Source organism: Thalassophryne amazonica, chromosome 7, assembly GCF_902500255.1.
Source record: "Thalassophryne amazonica chromosome 7, fThaAma1.1, whole genome shotgun sequence".
Lineage (NCBI taxonomy): Eukaryota > Metazoa > Chordata > Actinopteri > Batrachoidiformes > Batrachoididae > Thalassophryne > Thalassophryne amazonica.
Window position 1 is genome coordinate 80,120,256 of NC_047109.1, and position 12,491 is coordinate 80,132,746.

General features: G+C 38.7%; 1 protein-coding gene across 1 annotated transcript in view; it reads right to left on the minus strand.

The window, feature by feature from the left end:
* kcnn3 (potassium intermediate/small conductance calcium-activated channel, subfamily N, member 3) overlaps positions 1-12,491 on the minus strand; it is a 285,265-nt gene that overhangs the window by 82,190 nt on the left and 190,584 nt on the right. Inside the window, exon 4 of the mRNA XM_034174740.1 lies at positions 7,174-7,470. Coding sequence (XP_034030631.1) covers positions 7,174-7,470 — 297 coding nt within the window. The remainder of the gene's footprint in view (positions 1-7,173; positions 7,471-12,491) is intronic.

Below are 12,491 nucleotides of genomic sequence, written 5' to 3' on the forward strand. Positions count from 1 at the left end.
GTTATTAATAATAATTTTTCCGTATATAAGTCAGATGACCTCCCAAACTAGTGAAAAACAAACAAACAAGAAAATAAATAAATAAACCCGCAATTTACAGTAAGTCCCTCCGGCTGCTCCCTTGTTTTAACTACTCCTGTGTCAGTAAACCCACAACTTATACTTCAGAAAATACAGTATTTATGTTTAAAGCTAGATGTTTACTGTCATCTATTGGTGAGGCCCCTGATTTAATTATATCATCTCTGGCTATAATTTGTTTTCTTTCACATTTTCACCTCTTTGACAACAGAGATTCATGCTCCCTTATGTATGATTCTCCATTTCACAAAAACGAGGGTTCTCAAACTTGTCAGACTGCACGAGCAACCAGTGGAGGAGAGCAACCAGTGATTTGTCTGATTTTTCTTCTGTTTTCTGGTCGTGCTGCAAAATGGGAAACATGGAGTAAGTGTGTCTCTTTGGACATATCAATATGGCGGCCTCCATAGGGGGCTCGCTCCCATGTACATATGAAGGGCTCATTCTAAGCTTGTGAAAACACATCAGTTCAGTGTTGTAGGGATCATACACTAATGAACAGATTATCAATGCTATATTCCATTTCTGCTGACAAACATTCCTAAAGATGCGCTACAGCATTACACTACTAGACTTGAATTTTCACCTCCCATAAAGCTGTTTTTTAGTTTGCTTGTTTCTTTGACAGCAGCCAAACTTTTGATAAACTTACTCAACTGCATCCAAGCAATCCTGATAAAATTCAGCCGTAGGCAGCCTTCCTCCACAAACAATCAAAATGATTTCAGAATAATAGAGAACATGATTCATGGTACGCTTGAGACCTGATGTGCCTCGTCGGTGACTCTAAATTGCCTGTAAGTGTGAATGTGAGAGCGTGTGATTGTCTAATGTGTTATTCCTGTGCCTAAATGGAGACCTGTTCAGAATGTACTGACCTCTCTCATCTTCGAAAGGATAAGCAGATCTTTATCACTGGAAAAACTGATATCTAAAGAAAATTTGACTTAGTTTTTGTCTAAATAGAAAAATAATCTTGTCAAGCATTTTTTACATAAGAAAAAATGTCTTATTTTGGGAAAATGTATCTCTCTTTTTCTTAATACGTTTTTCCAGCTGATATCAAGCTTTCTCCCCAGAGCGATCACTGCACTGAACAATAACAAATCACTCTAATCCGCACCTTTCAAGCTTCTTGTGCAATATCTGTAAACCATGTGTAATTTTCCCGTGCAATATGATTCCACAGTTGTATATAATTCTCGTTTTACATTTTACTTGGTCCACATTTTATTTCATCTTATTTTACCTTATGTTTATATTAGTTGTACATATACTCTGAATAATTTACTGTTAAATTTCACTATCTGTTATTTGGCTAAAAATTACTCACACCACGGAAAGCACCTTTTTGGAGTTGCACTCAAATCTCGTTGTAATGGAAATTACAATGACAATAAAGGCGATTCTGATTTTGATTCTGATATTTAACCAGTAACAAGGAAAGGTAATGGATTTCAAATCATCCAAACAAAGGAACAAAATTGTTTTCCTTATTTTAAGACAGGGGCTAATCTTAAAATAAGAATTCTGTCTAGTTTTAAGGCACATTTTGATTATTCAGTGTCTAGACATTTTGCTATTTTTGAGAATTCTAACCAAGTAAATTTTTCTTACTTCACTGGCAGATGTTTTTTACTTAATACAAGACAATGTGGCTAGAGTTTGGATTATTTTTCTTATTTTGCTGTGTGTGTGGATCGGGAGGTCTGGGCAGCTTTGCTTGAGCTGCTGCCCCCGCGACCCGACTGTTAAGGATTTTATATATATATATATATATGTTATCACTGTTAAACATTTGTACCTTCGTCTTCTTTCTTATGAAAACGGTGTTGTGCTGTTTGCACTTCACCCTGAGAATGTATGTGTTATTCAACCTTGTTTTAGCTTTGTCTTCTTTCTCATGAGAACGGTGTTGTGCTGTTTTGCACCTGTCTTAACCAAGCCTGAGAATTCAATTTTGTTTTAGCACTCTGGGGTCAATCTGAGCTGGGAATGAAGGGCTGGATGTACTTATTATTATAATATAACTTTGTTTTCGCAGCCTCTAACGACTGGGAGTAAGAGAACGTTTTGACTGTTGTGATGTGGTGCTTAGTGTGAAGGAGTGTGAAGGACAGGACACTTCAGGCAGATGCAGAACAGCTGATAACTGCAACAGACGAACGAGATGTGCTGACCTGTGTAAAAGAAAGTGTCCTTCCTTACAGCTGCACTTATTGACGTATGCGTTTATGTTACGGGAAGAAACTTGTCTTGCGTCATCACCCCCACCCTTAGGACAAGTTTTTTGTTTATGTGATGAGGGCGTCTCTTAATAAAAAGAGCGGAAAAGCAGGCCAGACTTTAGTGTAGCCTTGGTGTACAGCCTGGCCGCACTCCGCGCGTAAAATTTGACTTTCTGTCTCACTGGTGTTTCTTGACTCTGTTTGTCTTGGTAAAGGTTTTAAAAATGTTTGGAGGAGAAAATACCTAACACCGACTCCGGATAAAGCGGAAGAAAATGGATGGATGGATGATGGTTGAATGAATGGATTGCTTAGATGATTGCAGAGGTATGCTCTGTAAATGTCTTCTACTACTGCACATTTTGTCAATGTTTACTAATGCATTGCTCTGAATGAACACAGTTTCCTTCACAGACTTGATATTTTTCTAATTAGTCTTTCCAGTTGCTCATGAAAGCAGCTGCACTTGGCCACTGTAATTAGAGTCAAGATGGGAGGTTGCCCTCTGACTCGGTCTCACTATACAGTGTCTTTGAGTATTCAGCCCATTCCAGAGGAGTTCATGGATCATTTGTCAGCAAGAAGCAGACCATCGCTGTCTGGCAGAGAGAACATCTGAGAGTAATAATTGAGCCCTGGAAGGGTTAAGCATTAGACAGTGCAGTTTTACCACATCTACCATTCACTGTAGCCTCAGGGTCAAAATACTGCAACGCCGACTACATTGAAAAACTGCATAATGACTTATCTAAAATCCACTCCATTTCTCCTGCTATCTTCTTCTTTATCTTTGCCACTGGGTCTTTTTTTTGAGTATTTCCATAATGCACACGTAACATCTCTCTGCCCTGATTTTACAATAATACAACCAATCATCATCAGCACCAATCATTTACTGCATGGCTTGTACACATTTCTTCATACTCAAATTACAATCTTATTTTATTCCTTTCACGCCCCATTTAAGCCGTATGTAATATCTTGAACCCATTTCATGTTCCCATTTTGTATTATGTTATGAAAGAGAGCAAAGAGAGCATACATCTCGGTCATTATGCATAGTGATAACAAATCAAATCAAATCAATTTTATTTATATAGCGCCAAATCACAACAAACAGTTGCCCCAAGGTGCTAACAAAACAAGAGGACAGGATGGAACCCTCAAACAAAAAGGGTTCAAGTGTACACAGAAAAATCCTGAATTAATTCAACTTACACAGTGTTAAAATTAACTATTCCTCTGCATTTATAGTTATCACCAGGGGTGCTGAAACAGGGAGAATAAGGAGAAGGATTCTAGGGGCCCATGAATGACAAGGGCCAGAGAGGCCCCTAATACAATTAATACTAACAAAATAATATAACACTGACTTATAAACTTACAATCACACATATATTTTATTTACAATGTATTGGTAACACTAAGTTGATTTGTTTTGGAAACATTTCTCAATGCTCACCGCCCCCCCACTGTATTTACGTAAAATGGTTCAGTCCACCTACTGCCTCAGACTGCTGCAGAAACTTTCACAGACAGTGAGTGCAGGAGGAGAGACAAGACAGCTCAGAGAGCAAAAAAAAAAAAGAAAAAAAAGAAAAAGAAATAATAAAATTACACCAAGACAGGAGAAAGAAGCAAAGGGTCGACAGTATATCACCCAATTCTTTCACAGAAAAGGTGGGTTTGTGATGGAAAGTTCTGGAATGTTAGCCTGTTGTTTGTTCCTAACTTTGTCCGTAAGATAGCTCACTTTTCTCCCAATGTTAGCTCATATTTCTGAAGAAAACTCTGGATTTATACATTTCACTGATGTTTTAGTTCAATAATCAGTGCAGGCAAACATTTAGCAAGCTGTTCTGCTAAAAAAAAAATTACTCATGTTCTGCAGAGACATGTTGGGAGTAACACCGCGTCCGTCAGTCCCCCCGTCCTACTGATCAAACCCAGGAACCCCTGAGGTGAGCAGCTGTGTGTTGAATGAATCAATTATATGGAGAACAAACATTAACAAACATGTTTGATCAGTGGTTTGAGACTGTCATCCCCCTGCTTTGTAGTAAAAACAGAGATCATTTCTGGAAATCAGAAGATTAAATAGCAACAACCAGCGTCATATATGTATTTTTGTCAGTCTAGAGCAGTGGTGTCCAAACTATTCCAGAAAGGGCCAAGAGGTTGCAGGTTTTCTTTGCAGCCACTGACTTCAGCAGGTGATTTCACTGATGAACTCATCCCACCTGCTCAAAGTGATGTTAATCGGTGAAATCACCTGCTGCATGCTAACAAATGAAATACAGGGACTTTAAATGTAATTAATACTATTATTTTCGATATACTTGCAATTGTTAATTTTAGGGATTTAAGTAATAATGTTTCATTTGATTTAATTAATTTCAACTACAATATTGTTTTGCACTTAATTGGCAATGTTATGTGGAAAAAGTTACCTTAACTTTATCAATTAAATTCAATGTTTTATTTCTTAGTGTGGAGTCAGTGGCTGCAAGGAAAACCTGCACCCCAGTGGCGGCGCCAGGAAATGTTTGTTAGGGGGCTGAGGGGGAACTGGGGTAAAAGTTGGAGGGGCTCCACAAAATGTCGTCGAAATGAACAATATATAGTAAATTGCTTTATAAATATATGTTTTAGTCACCCATGCTCCTCTAAAATGTGGTATCAGTGCACACACACACATCACTTAGAATGATTGCCAAACAACAATATATACAGCTTCTGTATATTCTGTGTTTGTGCGCGGCTACGGCCGATGTGCTTGATGAATTCCTGTGCAAAAAGTAGTTCCCAGATAATTGTAATATATTCTTGTGAGATAATAAGTATATCTCATCTAAATCAATTCTAAAATTTACCAGTAATAAAATTATAAAGATAAGTAAAGTTTTAAGAGTGGCCGTAATAAATATTTAGGAAACCTAAATTTTTGGAGTATGGAGTTAAATTTGTCTCATTAATACTTGCAAATGCACAGAGGGTGATTTACAAATATCCTTTGTTTTGTACACGTGCTTTGTGATCCACAAACAAATTTCTGATTTGTAACTTGTGTGTGAGTTTTTACAAATAAATGTTTATTTGCAAAACTGAAAATTCTGTTTGTGAAGGGTGATTCAGCATTGGTGGATCACCGAACACACACATTCATCGCTTTGCTCAGTTATGCAATATTGAGACATTCTCAGCGCAAAACTGAGTTGAGATCCACAAATATGTCAGTCGCTATTCACATTATTGGCAGATTTATTGGGGGGGGGCTGAGGGGGCCCCCAAAGCCCAAAGTATGTCAACTCTGAAATATTTTACTCTGAGACTTTAACACTTTATAAAACGATCTGATATGTATCTTGGTACATGGGCTACAATACAATTCAGAGACGATATTTGTTATTATGGAACAATGTGACTTGATTCAGTGCAATATGATGCAGTCAGTACAATTCTTAGAATAGTGTAGACATTTATTCCCAAGTGATGAATGGAATAACCCAGAAGTAGCATTGCTTACCTTCAAATACATATTTACGTACATATTTCATAAAAGACTTGATCTTCTTCAGCTTTTTACTACTACAATGCAGAATGTTGCTGTTGTCTCGGCTTGCCTTTTATTCACCACTGGGGGCAGCACCACATACAGCAGCAGAAAATGTAGTATAGAATAAGCCCAGAACAAGAAGATGAAGCCTACTGTTTTCAGCATATTCGTGTTGCATAAATTTCTGTGTGCTGAAATAAACCTCATCACTGGTTGTGTACATGTATCAACCCGGAGATAATCAGATGCAATTTCATCATCAGCCAATAGCACAAAAGTCGGTTTTGTTAATCAGGAGATTTGCAGCGGTATATGCAGACAATTATGGCACAGAGAAGGATGCTAAAAGACACTCACGGGTATTTGAATAAAATAAATATCACTATATAAAATAAATGGTTGAGTCTGCTAATAAAGCTAGTAGCCTAGCAAGCTTTGGATGAGGAGGCCAAATCCAAACAACGATCAGTTTGATATGATGGGAAGATGATTTCATTATCATGAGTTTCTGCTTTAAAAACTCCTTGAAATATTGTCCATATGTGACCACTGCTAACGTTTTGCGGTGTGACACGTTCATTGCGTGAGTGAGTGATGACAGCGATAGCAGCGGGCGCTCATCAGGCTGTCCGTGCACAGGGTGAGTGGTGTGAGATAATAGAAATATTGTAAGGAAGGTTAATGTGATAACTGTGGGTCTGTTGTTTTACTAATGTGAAAGTGCCCAGGCAGGGGTATTGTACATCTCTATACCTCAACACTGACACATGGACACGACACGCTACAACCCTAACCATGATAAAGTCTATTGATCTGCACTTTGTTGAAGTTTGAACTCCTCATTTGTCTTCTTTCTTTTGTTACGATTAGAGCTCGCCGTACTGCCTCAATGACACACTGTTATGAGGTACTGGGCATCAGCCAGAAAGGACACAGACATGCACTGTGATACAAACGTCCCTGTTGTGAACCAGCGAGAGTCTCATGCTGACTTTTAATTGTTTATGAGAGTTTGAAGATGCAGAACAGCTTCAATCAACCCATTCATAATGTTATAGTCGGACCATCGCACAGCTCACGGTGCATTTACATCGATCCAGGGCTCTGCATACTAACATCGTCCTATGATGTACTTTAAAACCAATTTCTGTTTCACGGAAGTGCTATTGTTACACCCCTGTTGAAGAGATAATGGCTCTATAAGACATGGACAGTATGAGCACAGATTTAATATCTATCTCAACGCACTTTTGCAAAATCTCTGACAGCACACACGAACACAAAATAAAAATCTTTTCTGTCCACAACCTTATTTAGGGCACCTATACTCCTGGAGGAGGCATCTGTGAAGAGTTTGCTGTGCAGGAGCATGACTCTGGCGATGAGGTAGAGGCGCAGGAACATGGGCACACTCAACACCATGTCCAGGTCAGCCTCAGCCTGTGACGGGGCGTATGAAAAGGCCAGGCGTGCCCTCCATTGGAATTTAAAGTCTCCTGGCACCGGATGCACCGCCGACACGAGCAGCTCCAGAGCGATCAGGAGAACCCTCTCCATCGTCATGGCAATGCGCCAGTCATCCGCTCCATTGTCGATGACGAAGAGCTGCGGGACAGAAAGGAGAGTTATGAGACTGAAGGGCTTTAATTTATAACTGTGATTCCGTCCTGGCTGAGTCCTCTCAACAGCACAGCTGACTGACTGGCTGATTAAAAGAAACAACAGCAATTAAAAGTGACTGTGTTTCCTGAGATGTGAAACACAATCACCTGAATCAGTCATGTATTCAGTGCTGACACCTTGCTTATGTTCTTACAGCTCCTGTGTTAAAACCAAAGATGTCAAGCCATTCTTGTGTTCTTAATTATGACATTCACAATGTTTTTCTAATACTCTACCGTTCGGGTTCCTCCCACCAGTCTCCTGAGCTTGTATCAGACTGTGTTAATTGCAGCTTTTTCTCATTGTGTTGAAGTTTGGGCTGTTGGTCCTCTTGATATTGGTACTAGAAGCTGTTGTTATAAGGAACTGCTTAGAACACGTTTTATTACAGGAATCCTCCTCCACCCGGTGCTGACAAGAATCAGGTGGTAGCAGGACGGGGGCTTTGGGAGGGATTTGAGGGGATGACAGTGAAAAGCGATGGATGAAGTCCAGAGGAAATGCAGCCAAGAAGGAATGAGGAAATATGGGGAAATGAAGGACACACACACACAAAAACCCTATCCATCTTTCTCAATCATTTTAGCTGATGACTAATTCTTAAACCGTACTTCTAAAACTCTTGAAAGGTAATGTGAAAAATTTCCAGTATTTTTATTGACGTTTTACAGTTAAATACAGCTGTGGCTGTATGTAAAAGGCCCATAATTCTCTCCCTGTGTACATTTAAACCAGAGTACAAGGTATACAGTGGCAATTTGGGGAATCCTTACCAACCATTAGTTCCATAACATTAGTTAGCCAATGTTAGATATAACAAAATGTTAGCTTTTGCAAGTTAGATTTAAACCTTGATTGGATGAAGCCCTTTGAGATGACTGTTGGGATTTGTTTCTGTACAAATGAATTGAATTGAATTCAATTAATATCTGTTTTATGACATCTGATATTAGCTTGCTGAAAAGTTATAAAGTAATTACCCTTTAAGGAGGCACACCATTAAAGGTTGTTCAGATATAAAATTTTACCATGTTACTATACGCTGGACTGCAGCGGTGGGCACAACTAACCAAAACATTAGCTTCGATAACAGCTAATAAGCTAACTTAAAAGTTAGCTTTTATGAAGCTAAATCGACAAACCACCCAAAAAATTAATGGAAGCTACAGCTAACCGATAACTTTCAGTATTGTCTCCAGTACACTTGCAGGCATCGACAATAACGCTTGTCCGATTGTCCGGGACAAGTGTAAAATGTGATCGGACAAGCAATATGCTCTAATCGTTGTCCGACCGGACAAGTGGCATTTTGTTTGGTTTAAAACATTCAATTTTTTTATTTTCATCGCTCAGAACCAAAATACCTGACCGCCACCTTTTTGTTTTCTTATTTATATCACGTCTTGTCTCGCACCCCGCGAAAAAGTGTGAGACCACTGTATGGAGTGTGTGTTTGTAGTAGAGGCTGACTTTTTTTCGGGAATCCCATGGGATGGGAGTCAACTTTGCTATTTATCATGTGATTGGGACGGTACGGGATTAAAAAATCATGGGAGCGAGAACCAAGGTTTTAGGCAGCGAGCCGTCCTACTGTCATTTGAGCGGTCAATTTTCGAAAAAGACGCCGAAAAAATAGTGGGCAGCTTTGCTTAAAGCCGTCTAAAATTAAGACAAGGTCCGATTGCTGCAGCCATCTGTGTGTGTGTATGTGTGTGTGTGTGTGTGCTGTGCGCGCTGAGTCGGCTGGCTGCGAGAAGTGAGGGGGGGCGGGGGGGTGCACTAAACTGTGGCGCTGCCTTTATTTCTCTCTGGACTGTTCTGACAGTACGTCCTGTTCACACCATGTGCACGTTTGTGTATTTTTTCCTTCTTTATAAGAGTTTGGTTTGTGTGTTTGTTCTACTACAAAGTTAAAAAAAAAAAAATGTTAACACTTTTCCTTATAGCAGTTCTTTAATTTCAGAAATGGAACAGAATTATGGAATCACCGAGGCCGGTGATTCCATAATTTTTGCCAGGGGTTGTACTAACAAGCTGATTTTGAGTTTTAACACCATGATCGCTTCTGGTAGCATCAAAGGAGACCACAAACCCAAAAAAATTAGTCAGCACTTCTGTCTTTGTGCACCTTGCCCACTGCTGGGAACTTCTGTTTACTACATACAGTAGTGTTCAGAATAATAGTAGTGCTATGTGACTAAAAAGATTAATCCAGGTTTTGAGTATATTTCTTATTGTTACATGGGAAACAAGGTACCAGTACATTCAGTAGATTCTCACAAATCCAACAAGACCAAGCATTCATGATATGCACACTCTTAAGGCTATGAAATTGGGCTATTAGTAAAAAAAAAGTAGAAAAGGGGGTGTTCACAATAATAGTAGCATCTGCTGTTGACGCTACAAACTCAAAACTGTTATGTTCAAACTGCTTTTTTTAGCAATCCTGTGAATCACTAAACTAGTATTTAGTTGTATAACCACAGTTTTTCATGATTTCTTCACATCTGCGAGGCATTAATTTTGTTGGTTTGGAACCAAGATTGTGCTCATTTACTAGTGTGCTTGGGGTCACTGTCTTGTTGAAATACCCATTTCAAGGACATGTCCTCTTCAGCATAAGGCAACGTGACCTCTTCAAGTATTTTGACATATCCAAACTGATCCATGATACCTGGTATGCAATATATAGGCCCAACACCATAGTAGGAGAAACATGCCCATATCATGATGCTTGCACCACCATGCTTCACTGTCTTCACTGTGAACTGTGGCTTGAATTCAGAGTTTGGGGGTCATCTCACAAACTGTCTGCGGCCCTTGGACCAAAAAAAGAACAATTTTACTCTCATCAGTCCACAAAATATTCCTCCATTTCTCTTTAGGCCAGTTGATGTGTTCTTTGGCAAATTGTAACCTCTTCTGCACGTCTTTTATTTAACAGAGGGACTTTGCAGGGGATTCTTGCAAATAAAGTAGCTTCACACAGGCGTCTTCTAACTGTCACAGCACTTACAGGTAACTCCAGACTATCTTTGATCATCCTGGAGCTGATCAATGGGTGAGCCTTTGCCATTCTGGTTATTCTTCTATCCATTTTGATGGTTGTTTTCCGTTTTCTTCCACGCGTCTCTGTTTTTTTTTTTTTTTTTTTGTCCATTTTAAAGCATTGGAGATCATTGTAGATGAACAGCCTATAATGTTTTTCACCTGCATATAAGTTTTCCCCTCTCCAATCATCTTTTTAATCAAACTACGCTGTTCTTCTGGACAATGTCTTGAACGTCCCATTTTCCTCAGGCTTTCAAAGAGAAAAGCATGTTCAACAGGTGCTGGCTTCATCCTTACATAGGGGACACCTGATTCACACCTGTTTGTTCCACAAAACTGACGAACTCACTGACTGAATGCCACACTACTATTATTGTGAACACCCCCTTTTCTACTTTTTTTTACTAATAGCCCAATTTCATAGCCTTAACTCTTTACCTACTGAGGCTATAAATGGACGATTGGTTATAATTTTTTATTATAGCAATAAAATTAAGAAATTATGTTCTATGTTTGTGTGCTTTGGTACCCTTTTCCAAGAGTACCTGAATTTCAATTACATTACACCTGATTAACTATTTATACACATTATTTGTAAGTTTAACATTTAAAATGAGAACAAACACAAAAACAAACTTAATTTTTTTTTTCAGTTTTTTAGTGAAAAATGATTGTTATGTAAACGAAGTTTGGATTTCACATTTTTAACAGGAAACTGTAAGTGTTTACAAACAAAATTTTGTGTGTCTAGAACTCAGAAACAGTGCAGAAACAGTGCAAAAGTAAACATTTTACAAGGCGAAAATACGCAAAAAGTAACCAATTTTAAAGTGCAGAACCAAACAATATGAATAACAACAAAGTGCAAAACTATATATAAATATATCAATTATTATCTGTATTATTAAAATGGGCAATAAATCACTCATTTGATCACTCATTTTGTGCAAAATTATACAATATGAATAAAACAAGTGTCAAACTATATACAAATATATAACCAAGAATCAAAATTAGATCTAAACTACATCAGTCCATTGTCAGTGTGGTACTGTTTGTAACAGTTTCTGTCTGGCTGAAGACAGAGGCCAATTTTACAAAGTTTGCACATCCAGCAGGTTGACCTCTTGCAAACCTTGCAAGAACGCCACCCCTTTGTGGATCGCTGGCAAGTTGGGTTTCTGCTTGTTGGCACTGGGCAGTGGCTTGTGGCTGATGGAGCCATCACACCCACACAAACACGCACACACACACCTTCACAAATGACACTAACACCCTGCCTTTTCCTCAGAAATTACTACATTTATGTTTGCTGTCTGTCTCTGTACTTTTCTGTCACTTTTGCGCTCTTTTTCATACTTTTCTCTCATTTCAAAAGTCACAGAACGCACTTTACCGTAATATATGCTACATATAGCATACTGTTGGAAAGCACGGGTTCTTGGCTTGCTGTCAGTGTTGAAATTTTTCAGATTGAGGGCTTACATGAGAATTTACGATAATGAGAATCAGCGGAGCACTAGTGTGAAACTTCCGTGTTATTCCTCTGCATTATGACATCACAGGCTTACGTTTACCGTAATACACCATATATCATTGGAAAGCCCTTGGTGTTAGCTTAACAATGCACTTTGAATCATTCAGATTGGACAAACTATGGCGGAGTTACGGTAAAAAAAATACGCATATGGAAAATATGGCGTGGGTGCCATCGCCGTAGATAAAGGGTTAAGAGTGTGCATATCATGAATGCTTGGTCTTGTTGGATTTGTGAGAATCTACTGAATCTACTGGTACCTTGTTTCCCATGTAACAATAAGAAATATACTCAAAACCTGGATTAATCTTTTTAGTCAAATAACACTACTATTATTCTGAACACTACTGTATCTTGCAGGAGTGTAGCAGTCGTG